At 41.0% G+C, this 22,667-nt stretch overlaps 1 protein-coding gene across 7 annotated transcripts in view; it reads left to right on the top strand.

Moving 5' to 3' along the window:
- LATS2 (large tumor suppressor kinase 2) overlaps positions 1 to 22,667 on the top strand; it is a 65,841-nt gene that overhangs the window by 19,815 nt on the left and 23,359 nt on the right. For all 7 annotated transcript variants that reach the window (XR_006415889.1, XR_006415890.1, XM_044441937.1 and 4 more), the window contains 3 exons: positions 17,967 to 18,099; positions 18,693 to 20,233; positions 21,201 to 21,783. Coding sequence is in view for 5 of the 7 variants with exons in the window: in XM_044441937.1 (XP_044297872.1) it covers positions 17,967 to 18,099; positions 18,693 to 20,233; positions 21,201 to 21,783 (2,257 nt within the window). In the remaining 2 variants the exon portion in view is untranslated. The remainder of the gene's footprint in view (positions 1 to 17,966; positions 18,100 to 18,692; positions 20,234 to 21,200; positions 21,784 to 22,667) is intronic.

Raw genomic sequence — 22,667 nt, forward strand, 5'->3', positions numbered from 1 at the left:
AATAATATAGAACAAGCACTGGCAGTATTGCAACCAAACATATGCTTGATCAGTTTTGCCCTTCCTGACTGATGAAAACTAGCCAAGGGGGTCTTAACTTGGCGGGTTCAGGAAGTAATTGATACTTCTCTGTATGGAGGGGTGGTTCCTGTTGTTTTCAAGGAGACAGTTATGTGACCACTCTGAGTCTAATGGTATTTGATAGCTACCTCCCAGCAGCAAAAACCCCCTTTTTAGGGAAGGCACTTGAGGGTGGTGGTGAAGCAACTGTAGACATCCTTGGAGGATACTCATACTGGGTGTTAGTCTGGTTATGGAACTGGTATGGAACTGGTTATGGATGACCAGCCTTGCTCATTCTAGTGGATGACCCTTATCAGGATAGAGTGTGACCCTGTTAATTTCAGTTGATCTCTTTGAGGGTTTTGGTACCATTGACCATAGTATCCCCCTGGACCAACTCCAGTCTTACCTGCAAGATCAATTCCAGAGAATAACATTGGATGTTTATTCCTCAAACCCCTGGCAACTGAGTTCTACAGGATAGCATCCTGTCACCAGTGTTATTTAGCATCTGTATAAATCTGCTGGAAGTGATCAACCTAGCTAGAAGTGATCCCCTAGAAGTTAAGGGGTTTGGAGCCAAGTGCCATCAGTATGTCAGTGACACATAGCTCTCTCCATCTTGTTGTGAGAACTAAATTACAAGAGGCTGTGCAAATCCTAGATCAACATCTGGACTCAGTGATGGGCTGGATGAGGGCCAATAAACTGAAGTTGAATCGTGGAAAAACAGAAGCCTTGTGAATAAGGGGTTCCTGAGTCCAGAGACAGGTTTAATTTCTGTTCTGTATGGTGTTGTACTCCTTCTGTATGATATGTTTTTTTCTGTGTGCCCTAAAAGAGTCTTACCCATTTTTTAAAAAATGCTGCAACCAGAATAACCCCTATTAAAGATATTTCTTAATTCTGACCATGGAATATGTTTTCCAGGAATAAAATGTTGACTTTATCCATGTGTATCAAGTATATCAACATGTTTAGAAACATATTCCATCTTCTTTTTCTGTCCTTTGTTTTGGCCACTTTACAGGGAAATGGAGCAGCAAAAGATCTAAAGGAATGTGTAGAATTGTGAGAACTAAGTCTTGTTATGAAAAGAGGAAATGGCTTTAGCAGGTCATTGAAAATTCAAGCATTTGTTCATTCCTGCACTCAGAAAATGTTTTTTTCTGACTAAAAGGTTGAGAGCACTTCTAATACAATGGGAAGTGATATCACAATAGTATCAGGGTGTAGTTGTTCCTTTTGGAAGGTTTTTACGATTAGTTGAAACCTCTACTCTTTTTGCTAACTTGCACTTTAGTAGGATCCTAGATTGGTTTGGTTTGGCCAGAAAATTTGACTTCTTAACAAAAAACAGTACAGGTATTCTAGCCAACTCCTTCCATATGTTCTCAGTGCTTTCCAACCAGATAATATCAACCTGGCCATACACTAATGTGCAGTGTCCTTTGCCAGAGCATGAATCAGTCCTCAACTGCTTTTCAGTCAAACAAATGGGCAACAGCTAGGGCCTCCTAGAGATCTGTCTATGCTGCAACTTCAATGTTAAAAATATCCCCAACAAAGGTAGAGTGTTTCACAGCCCTCCGTCCTACCTGGCATATTGGCTTTGCCTCCAGTGCTGAACCCTTAATTGCCCTTCTCTGCTGTTTTGGATGAGCAGGACTTGACATGGTTGTGTTTGAACCCTGGCTGGGATGGAGGCAGTGGAGAATCAAGGCTTGCCTCAAGCGCTTTTCTGCACTGTTTGTGCTCTTTGTCTGTGGCATAAAGATTGGACTGTGTTGGTCCAGATTGGAATGAATGCCCATGGCTCAGTGGTAAAGCACCTATTTTTCATGCAGAAAGTCCCAGGTTCATTCCCCACAAGGACAAGAAAGGAATTCTGAGTTGAACCTGTATTTTCCCATTATTTTAACTGTTGACTAAAGTAATGCTTTTATATTGGTTTTCATTACAATGATTGCTTGCACTGGCTCAATATATTAATATTTTATTATTTGTTATGGATGTTCATTTTTTGGTATTAACTTGTATTTTTGTAAAGATTTTATGAATACTTGTTTTGTTGCTTTAATGTTTTAACCATTTGTAAACTGTTCTGAGAACAGTGTGCTGGAAGAATGGTATAAAAAATCTTTAACAAGTAGTAAGCTGCTGCTAGTCAGTGTTAATAATACTGGGCTAGATAGATAGTGCTTTAACTCCGTATAGGGCAGTTTTCTATGTTGACCTGGAATGAGCTGGAGGGTTCGGCTGGAGTGACGGTTTGAACAAGATGATACTTTGGTGTTTCTTAGTGATTTAAACAAAGGCAGATTATGGAATTCTCTGTGGCAGACTTAGTGCCCATAACAATCTCCGCAGCAATATTTCATTTTCAGAGAAGGGACCTAACCTGTCTATTATTGGTGGAGGGCAGAGGTAGCACAATCCAACCAGTATGGCTTGGCTCCATAAGTCTGCAACTGACCTGCTCCTCATATCTGACTTGGTGGCAGGTAGTTGAACAAGATTTATATACACAGGATAGTTGCGTAACTCCAGAGAAGTTGCATTTGCTGAAGAAGTAAGACAGTTTAACTTAACTTTAAAGCTTCTCTGTTTTCAGAGTTGCAAAAGACATCCTATGCCAGAGGACTGTTAATACCAGTAATTTTTTGCATGCTATAGGTCAGGGAAGCATGACACAGTGCTCTGGAATGTGCAAACTACGTGCCAGTTTGTACGTGCCAGTGTAAGGGTATTTCTTGCAAGAAGCATGCATATTCTCAGACATTTCTAGTTTGATACCTAGCAGCCAGATGGTGTGGGCCCAACCTTGCCACAGATGTTTGAGGGAAGGCATGGAGGAATTCAGGATGAGGCTGAGTGCCATGAGAGAGGGTGGAGGAAAGCCACGTTCAGACTTGTGCTTTTTCCTACAACTGTTTTTGAGGCAACACAAAATAGCTATTTGGGGTTCATCACTCTAGGGATGATATTCATACATAATCAGTGGTGCAGAAATCAAGAGACATGCTGAAGGATTTGGGGGTGGTGTTTCTCCATAGCCCTCTCAGGAAATGTCACACATTCCTAAGTCACTGCTCTGACAAATACAGAGCAAAACTTGGATGTGTGCTATCTGAATTACGCCTGCTGTTTTGTACACTTAGACAAAGTCCTTCTTAATTTCATTTCTCCATCTGTAAAATGGGAATAATCATGAACTCACTAGAGCTCACTAGATATCCTTAGATTAGTCACCAGGTCTCAGGCTAACCAATTTCATAGAATGGCTCTGAGGATAAAAACTGGGGAAAGCCATGTATGTTGCCTTGAGATCATGCCAGGGGAAAAGTAATATAAATAAAAGGTGCTTTTCAGTTGTATTCCTGGTGGTTTATATCCACAGCAAGCACCTGTCACTAAAAATACAAAATTATGGTCACTCAGTCAGTTAACAAACTGAGGTAAGGGTATGACAAAGATCTTGTATCAGTTGCTGGTGGACACATGTGGGAGGGCATTACTGCAATCATGACATACTTGTAGGCTGATCCAGTATGGCTCTTCTTATGCCATGATCTTAGTTGAAGTACAAAGAATGACATTCAAAAGCTCCAGAGTACTGATGGTGAAGCAACACAAACATTTTTCGTGGAGAGCTTCTCTTCCTTCACCCTGTCATTCCCTCCTTTTCCAAATTGTGGAAGTGCAATGCTTTGAGAGCTAAATCGCTTATATAGAAGGGGTGATTTAAGATATTTTTTCTTTTAGTTTAAGTGAAAACTTTCTCTGGAACTGACCATTTGGAAGAGTGATTGGGAACATCCTGTCCTATGTTGAATATGTTTGTTGTGGAACTCAGCTAGTATATTTGTGGCATTGTAACAATTCTAAAGCCAATTCTTTGTGGTTTTAGGTTTTTGTAGTATTATGCAAGTCCCCCTTTTCTGCCTGTTCCTGAAGGGATAGTGGCCAACCTGCTCCAGGCATTCTTGGATGAAACAGATTATCTGCATCCATTTCACTTGGGGTTCAGGCCTGGTTTTGGCATGGAAACAGCTTCCATGTATGCCAGGAGAGGGATGGGAGAGTTGTAACTCTTTTGGTACTCCTGGACCTCTCAGCAGCTTTCAATACCATTGACAGTGGCATCCTTCTAGAGTGACAGTCTGAGTTGGGAGGGGAGGTACTGCCCTGCAGTGATTCAGCTCTGATTTGGATGGATAGCTCCAGAAGGTTGCACTTGGGGGATATTGCTCTGCCTCATGGTCCCTCCAGTATAGGGTTCCTCAAAGGTCAGTCTTGTCCCCCATGCTATTTAGTGTCTAAATGAAACTGCTGAGTGGGGTCATGGAGAGTTTGTAGTGTGGTGTCACCAGTATGTGATGACATGCAGCTTTACTCATATTTCTCCTTTTCATCTTCTGCATGTGAGGCTATGGATGTGCTAAACCAGGTCTGTCTGTGACAATAGACTGGATGAAGGCTAACAAGCTGAAACTCAGTCCTGACAAGACTGTGATGCTGTTAATGGGCAGTTCTTCTGACTGGATGGAGGGAATTCAGCATGTTTTAGATGGGCGTGCACTCCCCTTGAAAGTTCAAACTCATAGCCTGACTGTGTTATTTGATCTATCTTTGTCACTTGAAGTCCATGTGACTTTAGTGGTTCTGAGTGCCTTTTACCAGCTTTGGCTGGTGGTTCAACTACATCCCTCTCTGAACAGAAATCACCTGAGATTAGTAATCTGTGCCTCAGTAATCTCTGAATTAGATTACCGCAGTGCAGTCTATGTGAGGTTTCCCCTGAAGATTGTGAACATTTGGAGGTTACTAGGTCAAGGAAGGTGAACATAGTACAAAATATAGGACACATAGGCATACTGCATTATCTCACCTCCCACTCTACTTCATTAGCTCCCACTTGTGGGTTCTGTAATATGAATTTTAATATTACTGGGGAAAGTGGGAGTGATGCTGCTGTTTTTGTTTTGTTTTACTTTGTTGTAACATCTGTTTTGGCCCTCAAACAAATGCAGAGAGAAATAAGATAATCATGAGCTTAAGTTAGTCATAAATGTAAGAACAGCCATACTGGATCTGACCAGAAGCACTTTGTTCACATAGCAGCCAGCAATATCAATACATGTACATGTACAGTATTTCCCATGGTTTATCTGCATGTTTTTCTTTGTGCAGAAGCTTTTCTTTAGTCAGATCCAGATACACAATAAACCAAGTAATATTGCAGCTGCTGCTCTGTATGAAAATGCCTGACCTTATGGTGTTGTATTTTGCTCTTGCTTTTGCCTTCAGCAATCATTAAACAGTTTTAAAATTGTACCCTACTGTTTTGGAAGACAGAGCAAATGGACAGTATATTAAATAACAAGCCTCCTTGTAATGATCTTGAATGCTGACAGAATCTGAATTTCAAGATGAACTTGCAGCTCATGCAAGCAAAGATTAAATGCATGCAAGCAAAGATTAATTCTATGATCCATTTCTTTTATGCTTTAAGAATCCCTTATTTCTCTGTCATTTGTGGTATCCTGCTTGTTATATAATTCAGTGTCCCTTAAAATCTGTGTAGATTCTTTTGGTATCTTTTGGAAACTGAAATCTAAAACATCAGGCAATCTCCCTTCTGCCCACTTTTGGTGTCAAATGCGTGGCTCCTGCTGGAGTGCTGTACTGATTCAAATATTGGACTCTGGGTTCAAGTACCCACTCAGCCATTAACTTCTCTGGATAAATTTGGATCAGTCACTATTTTCAGCTTAACCTACTTCACAAGATTGCTGTAAGGATAAAGGGGAGGAGGGAAGGAGGACAATGTAGGCCACCTAGAGATCCTTGCAAGAGGAAAAAAGAGAAATAAATGCAATAATAAAAAGTGACAGTTATAATACTGTGGTCCTGTATGGTCCATTTCAGGGGATTTACTTGGGAAACCACCCTTGCGCATAAATCGAGTAATATTGCTGCAGATGCTTTAGTGAAAATGCCAGACCTTCAGCTGATCCTTCTGCCTCCAGCGTTCACAGCTATTCTAGATCTACTTTGGGCTTTTCCTCTATAGAAAGAGTTTAGAGAATGCTGGTCTAACATTTAGTAGTAATTAAGAACTATCCTATTGGCCCTTCACTGTATAAACTGAGTTGCATCACAACAGTGCCCAATATGTGCAACAAAATCCATTATCATTCCTTGCCTTTCTTCTTCTTGCAAGAAACTCAAGGTGGCTTACAAGGTTCTTCTCCTCTCCATTTTAAGCTCACAGCAACAAAGGTGAAAAGGTGTTGCGCTTGGTGCTCAGGCCCTTCTGGTCCAACTGAAAGTACAAAGAGCTGGTGCAATCTAGTGTAGTGATCCACACTTGCGCCAGTTATTGGAGGGACCTCAGGCAAGACACCCTAAATGGGCCTCCTTCCCTTAGCATGTCTCCCATTTTAGCAGCAATATTACCAGCTGCTCCTTGTCCTCATCCTCATTAATGCTACCACCTGCTTGCTTGACAGACAGCCAGTGAGTAAACAGGCTGGGATATCTACTGCACCTCCTCACCACCACCACCATTGTCTGGGCCACAGTGAAAGGTCGATAAAAAAGTAGGTCTTAGTGGTGAAGAGAAATGGGTCCACTGGGCTCCTTCAACAATGAAGGCCTTTGACACACGTCCACCCATGCCATTGCTTGACACTGACCATGGTAGTGGTGAACAACATGGAATGGGCACATAGGTTCCCCCAGTTCAAATGCCAGCAGAGCCACAAACTTCAGAGTCTGAGAATTGAAATATTGACCTACTTCATAGAATTTGTAAAAGAATTAGCTGAGATGATACATGTCCTTATTGTTGTTACATGCTGTCAAGTCTGAATTATGGTGACCCTATGAATGAATGAATCCCCTTCAAAAATGTCATGTCCATGACAGCCCTGCTCAGCTGTTGTAAGTTCAAGGCTGTGGCTTCCTCTATGGGATCAATCCATCTCATAACTGGTGTTCCTCTTCTTCTTTTGCCTTTGACTTTCCCTAGCATGATTTTGATCTCTAGTGAGTTTTGCCTTTTCATGACATGCCCAAAGTATGACAGCTTCAGTATTGTCATTTTTGCTTCCAGGGGAAGTTTTGGCTTGATTTGATCTAAGACCCAATTGTTTGTCATTCTGTTGTTCCAGGGAATTTTCAAAGCTCTCCTTCAGAAACATTTTTCAAATGCAGCTTTCTTGTCAGGTTTTTTTTTTAACTGTCCCACTTTTCACACCAATGCATAGTTATGCATGCCTAATTTTAATTTATTTATAGTGTTTATAGGCTGCCATATAACAAATTTCACACAGCGGTGCATCTTTATTGTATTTCTGTGTTATAAACTGCCCAGACAGCTTCAGCTATTGGGTGGTATAGCAATAACAAAAATAAATCATTAAATAAATAAACAAAACACAACAGGTTTATAAAGCAAATACAAGAAAACCATAAAAGACTATAGAAAATAAAATCACAATAATAAACTCTATAGCATTTTCAACTCTATAGCACTTTCAGATAACTATATGAATTCTAAATATTAAGCATTAACAACATGTATTATTAATACATGTAAATATGTGTGAATGTAAATTTTGCTATTAAGTATATTAAACTTTTTAAAGAAAGAAACTTTTAGAGAAACTTTTTCTCTCTTTTTTATAGAGAGAAACTTTTTAGAGAAACTTATTCTCTAACTTTAAAAAGTTTAATATACTTAGGTTGTTCATTTGCCTTTTCAGTAATGCAAGTTTTTATTTGTTTGTTTGTGATACTCCCCTACTGCCAAATATAGTAAGATCATCGTTATTTGAGGTTCTGGATTAAGGGAGTTACCCTTCATTGACTGGCTTCACATAATCACAGTGAGGTAAATAAGTAACAGTAGTTGTGCTTGGCAATGGAATTTGCCTAATTACCATGGCCAATGTGGGTTGCCTTGTAATGGAAACCTGGGCAACATAGCATGTATTTATTTATTTATTGTACGAGTGGATAGCAATTGACATGACATAACAAGCCATGATAAGCTGGGTTCCCACAAGCACCATGCAAAGATGGTGCCTGCTGGTAGCTGGCAAAATGCAACTACCTCTGCAGCTAAATTAAGCCATGGTGGGATGTCTTGTTATACCAAGGTTTCAAAATTTTGTCTTTAAAGCTTACATCGCCACATAAGCATCACACAGACCATAAATCTCTTTAAAAAGAGAGAGAGAGAGAGAGAGAGAGCATGGTCCAATTATAATCCATTCAAACTGGTTATCCTGAAAGATTTATAGCCCTTTTAAGAGTATTCCAGGAGGGAATATTAAAGTTAGAAAGCATGCGAGTACTAAACTTCATCTAATTTAACAAAAGCTCATCTAATTTGACAAATCAAATTCTTGCATGTTAAAAATAAAACACCTCTCTCTGCTCTATATACAGATCTATAGATCATCATACTTTTAAATCTAACGCTCTTCATCCTCCATATGAACAAGTGGTGTTTATGTTTACTGTCTGCCCTTGCTAAACATGTGGAGAAAGGCTTCTAAACTAGAGGCAGGCTGACTGAAGACACTCAAATACTGTTCTGAATTGACTCCATTTCATCCCCCGTGAGTAGAGCCTTAGCAGTGATGGTAGTATGGCAATTTTTTTCAGTATCTCCACCTACTTTCATTAATGTGGTATTTGAATGACTGCCAGAGATGTTGTCTGTAGGAGTCCAAAGCTATAGCCCAAACCTCCCCACCCTGATGCCCTCCAGAAGTGTTGGGACTGTAACATCTAATATTCTTAGTCAACATGCGGGCTAGAACCGATGGAAGCTGGTATGATTGAAGGACACCTTTGACCAGAAAGCACAAGTCTGAGGGAATTCAAGTAGTATGAGTGAATCTTCTTTTATTGTAGCTGACATTTAGGACTAGGCCTTGAGGCCTACTACCATGATACTTGTGAAAGAAGACCTCTGAAAGCCTACAAGAAGGTGATAGGATTCCTAGAGGGAGTTTCCAATTGTTTCTCTATGGCAGAGGTCTCAAACTTGTGGCCCACGGGCCAGTTGCCGGGATGGGTGGGGCATGGGGGAGGGGCCCTGCGGCCTTCAAAGCGCCGGCAGCGCCTGGGCCAGCCGCGGGATGAGCGGCCCACCCCCACCGCGGTGGTGGAATACTTGATGCGGCCCAGCCTCACCCAGACTCTACTTCCAGTGGCCCCCAGGTAAGTTGAGTTTGAGACCCCTGCTCTATGGTCCGCTTTCTACTGGCCTGATAGGTATAAAACCCACCCTCCTTCTTTTAGATCTCTGTAGTTTCAAGTGCATTCTATGACTTCGCAGAACACAAATTGGAACCTTCTAGAGTTAAGCCAATGAAAACATTGGCATGACACCAAGATAGTCTCACGATTCCCTGTGCCTGAGAGTTTGCTCTCCAGGGAAATCATCTGCACAAACCATGTAAGCATTGCCACAGTATGGCTGCCTTTCTGTTTGCCCTAATTGTATATTCTTCTTTGCAAGTGTGGGAGTCTAGAAAGCAAATTATGTTCAAATTACATTTCTCAACAAGGTATCAAACCAGGAATTGCGCTATTGGTGAACCATAATTTGGTTGTGTTCTTTCAGATATAATTTCATATGTGAGTCTTAATATGTAGAATGATTGAACAATTCCCCTAATTTCTTACATAAGAACTTGATAGGTTATCCAAAGTGACTGTTGCCCACAATGGAGGGGTGAATGGGAAGGCATCATTCACTTGTAACATAAAGTCATCTGAAGGCATCTAAAGGCATCCATTTCTGAAGCAGTTAGTATAAGCCTGGCCAATATGTGGATGGGGGATTGCTTTGGAACCCCCCCACCCCAGGAAGGATACAAATAGAGCTGAGTAGGACACTGAACTTTTTGCAAGCAAAATGTAGCTGTGCTTTTAAAGTTAACGATGCCAGAAACATAGGAGTTAGTGGGCATAGTATATTTATATACATTTTGTAACTGACACCTCAAGGGAGATGTTCCTGTCTTAAATATGCTTGTTTTTCTGTGGGAAGTTAGTCTAGTAATGCATAACTTTTGAACTACATGCACAGCAGAGAGATTTCTTTATGCCCAGCTTGTCAGAGTTATTGAATCCTAGGAAGATCTGTAAACAGTAGATTTTACACATACTCCAGATGTAGCAATAGGGAGATAATGAGATGAAACAAGGGTTGCAATGCTGAAATGGTTGGCATATTGGTTGATACTTTTTATAAATGTAATGTCAGCCAAATGAATGTTTGGCTAACGTGTGTTATAATTAGCAAAATACATCACTGATGCTAATGAAGGGGAATTACCTCATCACAGAAGATCATTGAAAGAGCCATCCAGACAAATTACTTGCTCTGAAAACTGAGGTCAAGAAGTTGCTATCATGTTTGTGAGTATGAATGGCCGCTGTTTGTTATCTATTATGAGTTTACTCTGACAGCTGAGCTGACCAGAGGGAGAGAGGGTCTAGATGGGAATTAGTACAGTTGTTGGTAAGACCTAAAGGTTCACTGCTTTAACAGTACATCATCATAACTGATACTTCAGAAAAAAGCTACATCAAAAATGGCCATTTATTTAAATTAGACCACAGACAAACCCAAACTTTATGCTGATCTTACTTGAACTTCATTTTGCATATTTACTTAACAATTGCACACATACACACACAAAACATTGTCTTGCACTTTCATTTAAGAACAGTTAACACAGCTGTAACTTCATTTCTGAATTTTTGAATATTGCAATAGGTTTGTAGAAGTATCTCCCTGCACATTCTAACAAATTTAAAAATTAGAAAACAAGTTTATTTTCAAGATATTAAAACCTTTCAGGATATTGTAATCATACTTTTCAGAAGCACTGTATTAAGTGAAAATTGAAGTGAGGAGATGTTTTGCATGGCTAGGAAATCTTTTTCTTAGGAAGGGCTATAGACCCATGAGAAAAGACAACTGAGTGATGGGGTGCAAGATTGTATAGCTCTCTATCAGCACTACCCCATCCCTTTCTTCCTTCACCCTTAACATGTGTTTACATAAAGAAGAAACAATTCCTGAAAAGGCAATCCAGAGACCAAGAGAGGATCTGCAGCATCCAGAAGTCTGGATGATGCTGAGGGCTGCATGAGGGCCACATGCACACCCCAGTTGTAGTGGCTCCAACAAGTGTAAGATGTAATGAGTGTAAAGCCTGAAGTATATCTGAGGGACTTGCAAGATTTTAACACTGTGTTTTGCATGTGTATTCCTCCATTGTATGTATAGGCATATGTATATATAAGAATATTTTTATTGATTGATTGATTTATATCCTGCCTTTTTCCTACAAAGGGCTCAAGGCAGCTTATATCTCCTCCTCCATCTTATCCCCACAACAACCCTGTGAGGTAGGTTGGGCTGAGAGTCTGTGACTGGCCCAAAGTCACCCAGTTGGTTCCATGGCTGAGCAGGGACTAAAACCCAGATCGTCTGAGTCCCAGTCCCATGCTCTTAACCAGTACATCACACTGGCTCTCCAGTGTATATAATATATATAAACAGTCTTGTAACATCTTACAGACTAATGTATTTATTCTGGCATAAACTTTCTTGCATACAGTTCACATCATCTAGATGCACAAAGCAGACAATGTCCACAAAGTTTATACCAGAATATATAAGTTAGTCTACAGTGTTACAAGATGTTTTGTTGTTTGGCTGCATCAGACGAACGTGGCCAACCCCTGTGGAAATGGTTAGAATTTTAAAAGTACTTTCATTTGAAGAAATCATACTCCTTTAGTTCATATATCCTTTACAGAATAAGCACTAATGTTGGACTAGTTCAGAGCAGTGGTGTGGTGTGTGTACTGAATTTCACTGCTGTGCCTGAATTGGTCTTGTGTTTATGCAAGAGCCAGGATGTTCAGAGTGCAAAACCAAATCCTTAGTGGTGGGTGGAGGTTATTTTGGGGGCAGGGGAATCATGTTTTGTGTGGACTTGTGGTAGGTTAACCAGGAGGCAAACTGTTGCTGACATGTATTACCTTAGTCCCTACCTGCAACAGACACCATCCAGACAGGACAGCAAAACAGGCGTCAAAGATCACATTAGATATGATGTAATGTTTGCATCCCAGTGTCAAATAATTAAACATTTTTGTGATGGTAGAATAACAGCCTGTTTGACAACTGGATTTCACAGTCTCTGTTTTGACAGCCCCTTCAAAATACCCAACTGGCAAATCTGTTCATTTTTTTTCTTTCTAAATAGGTATTAGTACTGAGGGCAGCCAATGTAGTACTGAAAAACTGGGAGATAACTTGTGTTTATCTTTAGGTTTAACAAGATTATCAGAACTTTGTCCTGTAGTTGTCTGGCTGAAGGTCGCTTGAGAAGTTCTTCTGCACATGCAAAATTATTTAAACAAAACTTTAGTTTCCTATGTTATTGACTTGGTTCAACATGTGTAAAGAAACCATCTTTTCTTTTCTCTCTTGTGGCAACTGCTAACCTGAACAAAGATTAAAAATCGTTTGGATATCAAAGGGACATGCCAGATAATGCTTCATGTGATTCACCAAAGCTGAGCACCTTTTAGAGCAAGGGTGCACAACCTTTTTCATCTAGAGGAATGCACTGGGTTTAAGCTGGGTGGCAGGGGCTACACATCTGCACATGCAAGTACACTATGTGTGCACTATGTACAACTCTCTCACACTCTTCTCTCTCATACATATATTCACCATTCTCACATTCTCACCATTCTCACAATTCATCCCAACAGCAACATATGTGGTCCTGTAGCATTAAGGCACTGAAACCCCCTTCTTGCTTCAGTTATCCCAACATTATCACCAAAAAAGAGAAGTAGGCAAGACTCTGCAACCTCTGCTTCCTAGGACACTATAAGAATGTATTTCCGTTTCTATGGTAGAAACCAGAGAGCTCTTCTCAGAATATTGCCCGCCATCACTTTTTTGGTGGAGGCACCAGACATTGCTTGGGGAGAATCCTAGGACTCATGGGCTACACTTTTGCACTCCCACTTTAGGAAACTGGCCAACTTCAGTCTGGGGAATGTGATCCTTCCTGACCTTGCATTCGTAGTGTTATCACAGTGTTATCATAGAATCATATAGTTGGAAGAGGCCATGGGGGCCAATCACCTGCTCAGTGCAGGACTCAAATCAACCATCCAGATTTCTACCAAGCCCGACCCTGCTTAGCTTCCATGATTCGGTACGATCAGGCACTTCAGGCTATATGGAAGCATCCTTGGAGACCTCATCCCAGAGACAAGTTGGCCAGGAAATGGTTTGTCATCCCACCGGAGATGGACAATTCTGTGGCCCTCCAAAAGTTTTTGCCTGCAGTCCCCATCAGTGCTAGCCAGAATAGGCAGTGGTAAGGGATGATAGGAATTGTAAGCCAACACATCTGGAGGACTGTGTGTTGCTAACATGCACTAGACTGAAGGATCTCACAAGTATCCTTCCCTCTGTGAAATGAGCAGTTGATTGGCCTGTTTTATCACAGGAACTTCTGAAATGTGGATTCTGTTTTCCTGATGGGAGAAAATCCTGTCAGATAATGGCTGCCTCATGCCTGATGGGGATCAAATATAATAGTAATAGGGATCAAAAAGAAATTAGGGAGGTTGAGTGTAGCTTTTGGGGCACCAGCTGCCTATCCCAATTTTAGAAGATAAACAAAACTTCTTAGGGGGTTAGTACCTACTGCTAAATCAGTAGGATTTATTGTTGTCGATGTAAACATCATTATAATATTTCATTTATATCCTGCCTTTTTTCTCTCTTGTCACCCAGTAGCTTCATACCTGAATCAGGACTAGAATCCAGATCTCCCAAGTTCCCAGTCCAACACACTTAATCACCATACAGCATTGGCTCTTGCACACACATATGAAATGCGAAACACACACACACAACTTTAGCCTCTATATTTTCTTATATATTTTCTTCTCATAAGAGGAAACAAGGTGGGATATAAATGCAATGCTGTTATTATTATAAGAATTTTATTTTTTTATGAAATGTTTGCTTCAACAGAAGTAGGTGGCTAGACAATATTGTTGTAGCACTCAAAATATGCCAGAAATAGAAGGCATTATGTGCCGTGGAAAGTGCATCTCTATTGTCTTCTTTGGTTTTCAGGGTGGCCAGAAACCTAGTGCCATGAATAACCCCTCTGACAATGAGCTTGCCTTAAAAGGCTATATCTTGTTTCTTCTGGAGATGCCATTCTGGCATACTGCTGCTTCTAACCCCTCCCTTGAGGAAATCTTTATCTATTTCCGGCATCTGTCCTTCTTTGTGAATGGAAAAGTGTGTGCAGTGGGGTCTGCCTGCCTGTGCTAGCAATTAATTTTCTTTTCTTCAGCTGTTGAAGAGCCTATTGTCTTTTGGTGTACTTGGATGGATTTTGGTGGGAAGAAGAGGAATCTCTCCATAACTTCCCGAGCAATCTTTATTTGTGATTGAAAATATGAATGCAGGCAGGTAACCAGCTTCTTCAGGATTTTTTCTTGAATTAATGAAAATGTTGCTGGACACTTTTACAAAACAACTGGAGTCTTAGCTTCTGCCAACAGGAGTGGTAAGAGGCAGGAAACCAGCAGAGGGGCTAAAACAGGGGAGGTTTTCTCCTGCCTTTTGCCTTCATCACTGTGTGCAGAGCAAGCAGGTGAATGTGTAGAATCTCCCTGTTGCCTGTTAAACAATTGCATTTTCTTCTTGGGGTATTGCAGCTTGTTGCATTTTCTTTTGCCTGCTCTGTCTTTGTCCAGGTCGTTAATGGTAATCATGCTTAGTGCTTACACCACACTTTGTTAAGTATTCCAAGACGGTCATAAGCATCAGGCATAACTCCAGATGTTATGGACTTCAGTGCCCAGAAGCCCCCACCAGTATGACCAGTATTTAGGAACTTAAGGTGCTTGGAGCATGAAGTTTCCTAATGTGAAACATCCAGGCAAGTGACAGGCTTAGTTCAGATCTGTTCAGCTCATAGTTAGCTTACCACCAGCTTACCTTGCCATTGAAGGCTTCTCTTACCTTTTCTTCTGAAATGTACCAGGCAGGGATGAGCAAGACTTCCAGTGCAACCTTCTTCACATAACTATGGCAACCTGGGACCAGCTTCCTTGGTAGTGGTGGTGGTGGTATCTAGGAACTTCCTTTGGACAAGCTGCAATTTTGGGGTTCCTGGTGCCAAAGACATTGTTGCTACAGCATCCAAGGGTCTAGACAAGGCTAGAACAGAAACTCCTTGCTTGCTTCAGTTGCTAAGTAAGTTTTGGAAAAAAGGAAATGTGGCAGAAAGATGAGCTGACAAGGAATTTGCAGGTTCCTTTATTCTCCCTTTCAAGTATTTTCAGCCAAATGTGAGCAAATCTTTGTTTTAGCATAGTGAAATGGTTGGTATGTGTTAATATTGGGTCACTGCAACAAAACAATCCATTAACTTCAACCTCTTGGTATGATAGTATGATCAAGGAGTTAATTGGGGTGAAATGAGTAGCAAGCCAGCAACAGTGACTGAATGAAACTTGCACTTGTTCTTCTGTTTCATGTAAGGTGGTGATCAGAGTGGTCCCACTGTCTTCATCTTCCCATCAAACCTCTGCTTTTGTCACAGGTCTTGCAATCCTTTGTCCCTGGGCATATTTCCAGGGATCTTAGATTCCTCTCTTTCTTCCTGAATCCAGAAGCTTTTCTACGCACGGCATTTATTGTGCACTGATGATTCCTCACTCATGGTAGTTCGTGGGTGCCTTAAATTACATTCTTCTCCTTCAGTGTTCTTACAGGACCTTTTTTGAATTAGGGAAATTTGGGTATTATTTAGAAATTGTCCTCTGTTTTTGTAGTTCCACTACACACAGCACCATCTTGTGTTTGTTAATGGAACATAAAGGCAGAGAAGGAAAGTAGCCAGGAAACATCACATATAAAAGAGCAGATCTTAATCTGCAAAGACTCCAGGAGCATAAGCCTTGCTAAGCCTCATGTAGATCATTGCCATGCCTTACCATTCGCTTTGATTCAGCATCTCTCAGCACCCACTGCCGGATCCTCATCTTTACTTGAGGTGTTGTTTAACAACACCGTCATTGTATACATTTAGATACAAGGTTAAAATCTTCTTTCAGGTGGCACCTCATCTTTAATTTGTCACTTAGATTATTAGTGTTACTGCTGGCTGTTTGATATTTTTAGAGTGCAGTGCTTAGACAGACAGAAGTCCTACAACTCCCATCATTCCCCAGGCAGCCATGCTAGGTTTAAATGGTGTTTGAAATGTCATTGTTGTGCTTATTGTTTCCATTATTTTATTGTTTTGTTTTATTTGTATTATTATAAATTTCCCTGAGATCATTTGCCAGTCAAGTGGCATATAAATTTAAATAATAATCGCCTTACTGGTTGCCAAGGTTTCTCTTCCCTTCAGTCAGTTTGGAATGGCTCTGATGATATCACTTTTCACTCCTGTTACCATAAACATTGGAACAAATGCAAGGGATAGTAATAGGACTTTCCCTAAATTAACAATTTAAATAATGAGAGCAAGTTATTTGAGGGATGTTACAGCCACTGTGGTCATTGGCATTTTACTCCATTCTTTTATCTGATTTATCATTTACTATTCACTGTAGAATCTCCATATGAGGATAAGGAGTGGTAGGTAAATAAATCTTGTAAATAAATAAACCAAGTTTGAGGAGGAATTTTTAATATATTTGTCTGGGCTGTATGTGGGTGCTTGTATATTTGTTCCTATATGAACTGGTTCAAATAAATTTTTAAAGTTGCAGCAGCTTGTTAATAGAAAAGGTAATATGTAACTAAACCGAACTGATGCAAAACATAAACCGTTTGAGGACATTTTGGCTGCCCCCCAGAATTTGGCTCTTATGTTTGTACCTTGCTAAGTAGTAGACTTCTGCTGACCATTTACAAGGAACTGGTTCTGACAGTTCTGTTCCATTATGTATTATAAAATATAAATATGTTGTCTGTTTCAGCAGCAGAGTTCTCAAATGTTATTTTAATATTTCTAGGAATGCAAACCTCTATATGTTTAGAAAAAAAATCCTACAGCTGTCAGCATACTCCACACACCACTGAAATATGCTGAGACTGATAGGGCTATCTAACCATGCATAGTATGCCTTCTTAATTCTCCTAATATTCTAATTCCTTAACTGGTTTTGGTTTTGTTACATGCTGTCAAGTTGTTTCCAATTTTTGTCAGCTCTATGAATGAAAGCTCTCCTGTCCTTGACAGCTCTGCTCGGCTATTAATTCAAGGCTATGGCTTCCTTTATGGAGTCAGTCCAGCTCACAGTAGGTCTCCCTCTTCTTTCAACTTTCCCTAGCACATTTGTCTTCTCCAGTGAATCTTGCCTTTTCATGGTGTGTCAAGAGTATGACAGTTTCAGTTTTATCATTTTTGCTTCCAAATTAAATGGTTAATGCATTTAAAAACTTCTAGCTGTTGAAACAAATGACTCCAATTAATCAAGAAGCAGTTGCTGCTCTTTTTAGATGTTACTTCTTTTTCATGGGGTACTTAGAGAAAGGTGGCGCCATTTTAGGAGAGCCTTTTCTCTCTGGTACAGGTGAAACATGCTTCTTCTAAGATGCTTTGCTCTTCTATGGCCTTCACTTCCACAATTTAAAATAGGTAGTTTTTGTTCAAAGCCATAGGCAGATTGATTCAGATTTACTCAGACTAATAGCTTGAAATTCATAGAACCTTTTAAGCTTCAACTGTTGTGCCATCAGATGCTTCCAGATCATTCACCAAGAGCTCATCTTTGCATATCTCAATTTTGTTTAGGAAATGGCTGTAAGAGCCCTCAAACAGACTGGTAGTAGAAGCATTGAAGCAGCTCTGGAATACATTAGCAAGATGGGCTACCTAGATCCTAGAAATGAACAAATAGTCCGCGTAATTAAGCAGACCTCTTCAGGTAAGCATGACCATTCTTTCAGTTTTGTTTCTGTTTTTTTTCACTGTTTAACCTGGATTTGATTGTAAAGTAATTTTTAGAATTACTTGTGAAGTATAATTTCTCAGGTTGGGGAGATATGTTGGACTTGTGGACTCTGTGGCAATCTAAACTTGAAATTCCATTCCTGGGTCATTTGTAAAGTCATCTGATGCAATCAAGAAGAAACCTTGCACCATCCTTGCCTTTATTAGTAAAGGATTTGGAGTGGAGCTCATTAAAAAAGGACAAATGTCCCCTAATTGGCAGAATTTTGCATGATTACAGATATTTGGAATAAAATTGCAACTTCTGATTAGCATGTATATAAAGAAGTTTATATAAATGAGCATGCAGGTGCCACTCCTATTACAGCTTTCCTTATTTCTCATTTGGTACAAATGGAACAGTAAACACTTGAATTTACCAGGAGCAGCAGTTTGGCCATGTAGTATAGTAATTCAGGTTTGTATGTGCAAATGCATGTAAGGTTGAGTTACTATATAATGCAACAGTATTTTTTTACACATTGGTTTCCTAATCTCATCCCATCCATTATCTCCCATTATCCATAGGAAAGAGTATCATGCCAAACAATGTAACCCGTAGGCCAAGTTTTGAAGGATCCAGTGAATCATTTCCGTCCTATCACCAGATTGCCAACCCAGTTTATGAAGGCACAGGCTTTGGGGCAGAAGCTGCTAACATGCTCGGTGAAGTTTCCAGGCCATATATGGACTACTTTGCTTCACAGCCTACAACCATGAATGCTCCAGTACAAAGGCCATCTGCCTTAGGTTCCCACAATGCACCGGGTGGCCATCAGCAGAAAACATATTCAGTTAACATAGATTCCTCAGTAATGAACTACCCAGTGGCTGGTCACAGCAGCCAAGCTTTGCAGCTTCAATCCACCCATAGCTCAAACAGTCCTCACTATAGCAGGCCACCTGTGATGGTGCAGGGTGAGGCTCTTGGGTATGGAATTCAGCGGAGCCAATCTTTTCAAAGCAAGTTACAGCAGGATGGAGGCTATCCAAGCCTTCCAAACAAAGGAACAGTTTCTCAGAGTAATCCTAGCCACGGGTTCCAACAAGCCCCAGCTAATCTGTATATGCCCCATGCTCATCACAAGCAACCCATCCCATCTTCTCATCCAGTGCACGTGATCACCAGGGGCCCAGCATTTACAAATGAATTTTCAGACAGCCTGCCACAGGGTCTGTTAACGCCATCTAGAAACAGCCTGAACATGGACCTATATGATATGAATAACCCTCAAGTTCAACAGTGGCAAGCCACCTCTTCCTCTTCCTCTTCCTCCTCCTCCCGTCGTGATTCACTGCAGAACCCAGCTTTGGAAGCATCTCCCCGGCAACATGTTCCCTTCAGGCCAGATGCCTGTGTGCCGAGCAGAACCAATTCTTTTAATAACCATCAACAGCAGATGCCAGTATCCATGAGGCAGACTCCTCCAGGCAAAGCGGACACTTCCATTACTTCTCCAAATACCATCACAGCGGTTACATCTGCTCATATTCTCCAACCAGTGAAGAGCACAAGAGTGATGAGGCCTGAACCTCAGACTGCTGTAGGCCCTGCTCATCCTGGCTGGTTACCAGCCCAGTCGTCAGCTGTGGATGGCTTAGGAATGATTGAACAGCACTCCCTTGCTGTTGGAGGAGCAAACTCCTATCAGTTAGATGTTGACTATAGCAATCAAGAGCTCAGGTGTCCTCCACCACCCTATCCTAAGCATTTGCTGCTACCTAATAGTTCTGACCAGTTTGATATCAGCTGCTTACGTACTGGACTCGAGCAGACGATTCGGGGAGTCCCAAACTCAGCAGGCAACAAAACTGAGGAAAATGGGGAAAGGAGTGACAAAAATAAAACACCCAAAGCTGAAAAACTGAGTAAGGATAAAAAACAAATCCAGACATCCCCAGTGCCAGTGCGGAAGAATGGCAAAGATGAAGAAAAAAGAGAGTCGCGAATTAAGAGTTATTCACCATTTGCCTTCAAGTTCTACATGGAGCAGCATGTGGAGAATGTTATAAAGACCTACCAGCAGAAAATAAATCGTCGACTGCAGTTGGAGCAGGAAATGGCCAAGGTAATTATGTGTATGTACGTGTTTCTGTTTTTAAAAAAGTTAATAGTCAACTCTCTGTATTTAAAGTTGTTTCGATTTACAAGGTTTCACACAACTGGGTGATGCATCATGATTTCATCTCAAACCAAACATAATAGAGATTATGCTTTCTGCACTTCTTGAACTTTGGTACTGTGCTACGTGCACACCTGTGTGTCTTCTCTACTGCTCACCTCTCGAATCATTTTTACCCAGATGTGGAAAGAAAAGCAAAAAGCTCTGACACACTCAACCCCCTTTGACTTCTGGGATTAGCTACATGTTTAAATGTTAGCTTCCTTGCTGTGCTAGACAAGCTAATATGCCTTTCAAGAGCCAAAAGAGAAAATAGTTTCTCAGGATGTCGACTGGTAAGCCTAATACCAGACTTTTCACCTGTGAATGCAGAAGCATAAACTGAATGTCCCTTCAGAGATTTCCTCTGCCCTTTGGACCAAGCTGTGGGGTGGGAAGCAGGGCTGTGCTGATTCTTCCCCCCTTACATCACCATGCACACCAAGTAGCTCACACCAAGATATTCATGCAGTACATGTGGATGCCAGATGGTGGGGCTATTTACTGTGGCACCACTCCCCTCTCACTCATTACTCCAACACGTGAGGGAAATGCTTGAAGAGGGCTCTGCTTAAATACCAAATTAAAGTACTAGACCTGTTTACTGTCTCTATGTGCTGTGTCTAAATACCGAAAGCAGCATTCCTTGACATGGTGCCTTTCAGAGTTTTGTTCTGGCTAAGGGTGATGAGAATTGCAATCTAAGATACCTGGAGCGCACCAGATCAGGGAACTCTGTTGCAGAGGCTGAAATTAAACAAAAGTATTTCAGCCATTTAAAATTCTTCTTGATATACATGTGTTGTTTTCTCAGATTAATGTGGTGATCCTTACTGTTGTTCTTCTACACCTTCCTTGTCCTATTCTTACCCAGGCTGGTCTTTGTGAAACTGAGCAAGAGCAAATGAGGAAGATTCTGTACCAAAAGGAGTCCAACTATAACAGGCTTAGAAGGGCCAAAATGGATAAATCTATGTTTGTAAAAATCAAAACTCTGGGCATCGGTGCTTTTGGGGAAGTCTGCCTTGCCTGCAAAGTAGACACTCATGCTCTGTATGCCATGAAAACCCTGAGGAAAAAAGATGTGCTCAGCCGTAACCAAGTGGCTCACGTCAAGGCAGAGAGAGACATCCTTGCAGAAGCAGACAATGAATGGGTGGTAAAGCTCTACTACTCCTTCCAAGACAAAGACAACCTGTATTTTGTGATGGACTACATCCCTGGTGGAGACATGATGAGTTTGTTGATCCGGATGGAGGTCTTTCCAGAAAAGTTGGCTCGATTTTACATTGCTGAACTCACATTAGCCATAGAGAGCGTGCACAAAATGGGGTTTATTCATAGAGACATCAAACCTGATAACATTCTGATTGATCTTGATGGACACATCAAACTGACTGACTTTGGCCTCTGTACTGGATTCAGATGGACACACAACTCAAAATATTATCAGAAAGGTCTGATGCTTATGGGCATGGGGTGGAAAGATCACCATCATGCATTTCTGTTCATTTCTGTCCTGCCCCATATCTGAAGCTCTGAGGGCTGTTCACAACTATTAAGTTATGAAATTGTTGCTAATGTCTTCATCATGTTGTAACAGACAAGGAGCTAGGTCTTGAAGAATTTATAGATATAAATTCTTAGGGCATCAGAAGCTGCCTTATATGGTCAGACCTTATATTTACTATTTACTATATTTAATCTCATCCTTTTTCCTTTTGCAAGGAGCCCAAGGTGGCTCTCAAGGTTACCCTAGCCCTAACCCTTCTCCTTTCCATTTTGTCCTTACAACAACCCTGTGAGATAGGTCAGGCTAAGAATCATTGACTGGTCCAAGTCATCCAGTGAGATCTGTGACCAAGTGGGGACTTGAGCCTAGCTCTCCCAGGTCCTGGCCTGCGCTCTGGGCACTGCACTCTGTGCACTGCACCACATTAGGATTACTGATCTCTTTGGCCATTACGGTCAGCTTTGATCAGCACTGGCTTTCTTGATTTTGGAAAGGAGCTTTTCCAACCCTGGCTAGAAATGCAGGGGATTGAATCCAAGACCTTCTGCATGCATGGCATGTTCTGTACCCCCCCCGCCCCCCCCCCCCCACAAGCCATGGTCCTTCCTCTATGCAGGGGACACAGAAGGAGAAGGCGAGGTAGAGCTGAATAGGGGAGGGATGTTCATTCATTTCAATGGCACATAGTTAGATTAAGGAATAATGAGTTGTTTCAAAGGCATTTGTTTATTGTAGAGATTAGCTGAATGCTAACAGCACAAAATGAGCAATGCAATGCAAATGTTTAAAAATAAACCATGGCAAAGGTGCAGTTTGAGGAGGTGGCTT

This window comes from Varanus komodoensis, unplaced genomic scaffold, assembly GCF_004798865.1.
Source record: "Varanus komodoensis strain SLA01 unplaced genomic scaffold, ASM479886v1 scaffold4, whole genome shotgun sequence".
Taxonomy (NCBI): Eukaryota; Metazoa; Chordata; class Lepidosauria; order Squamata; family Varanidae; genus Varanus; species Varanus komodoensis.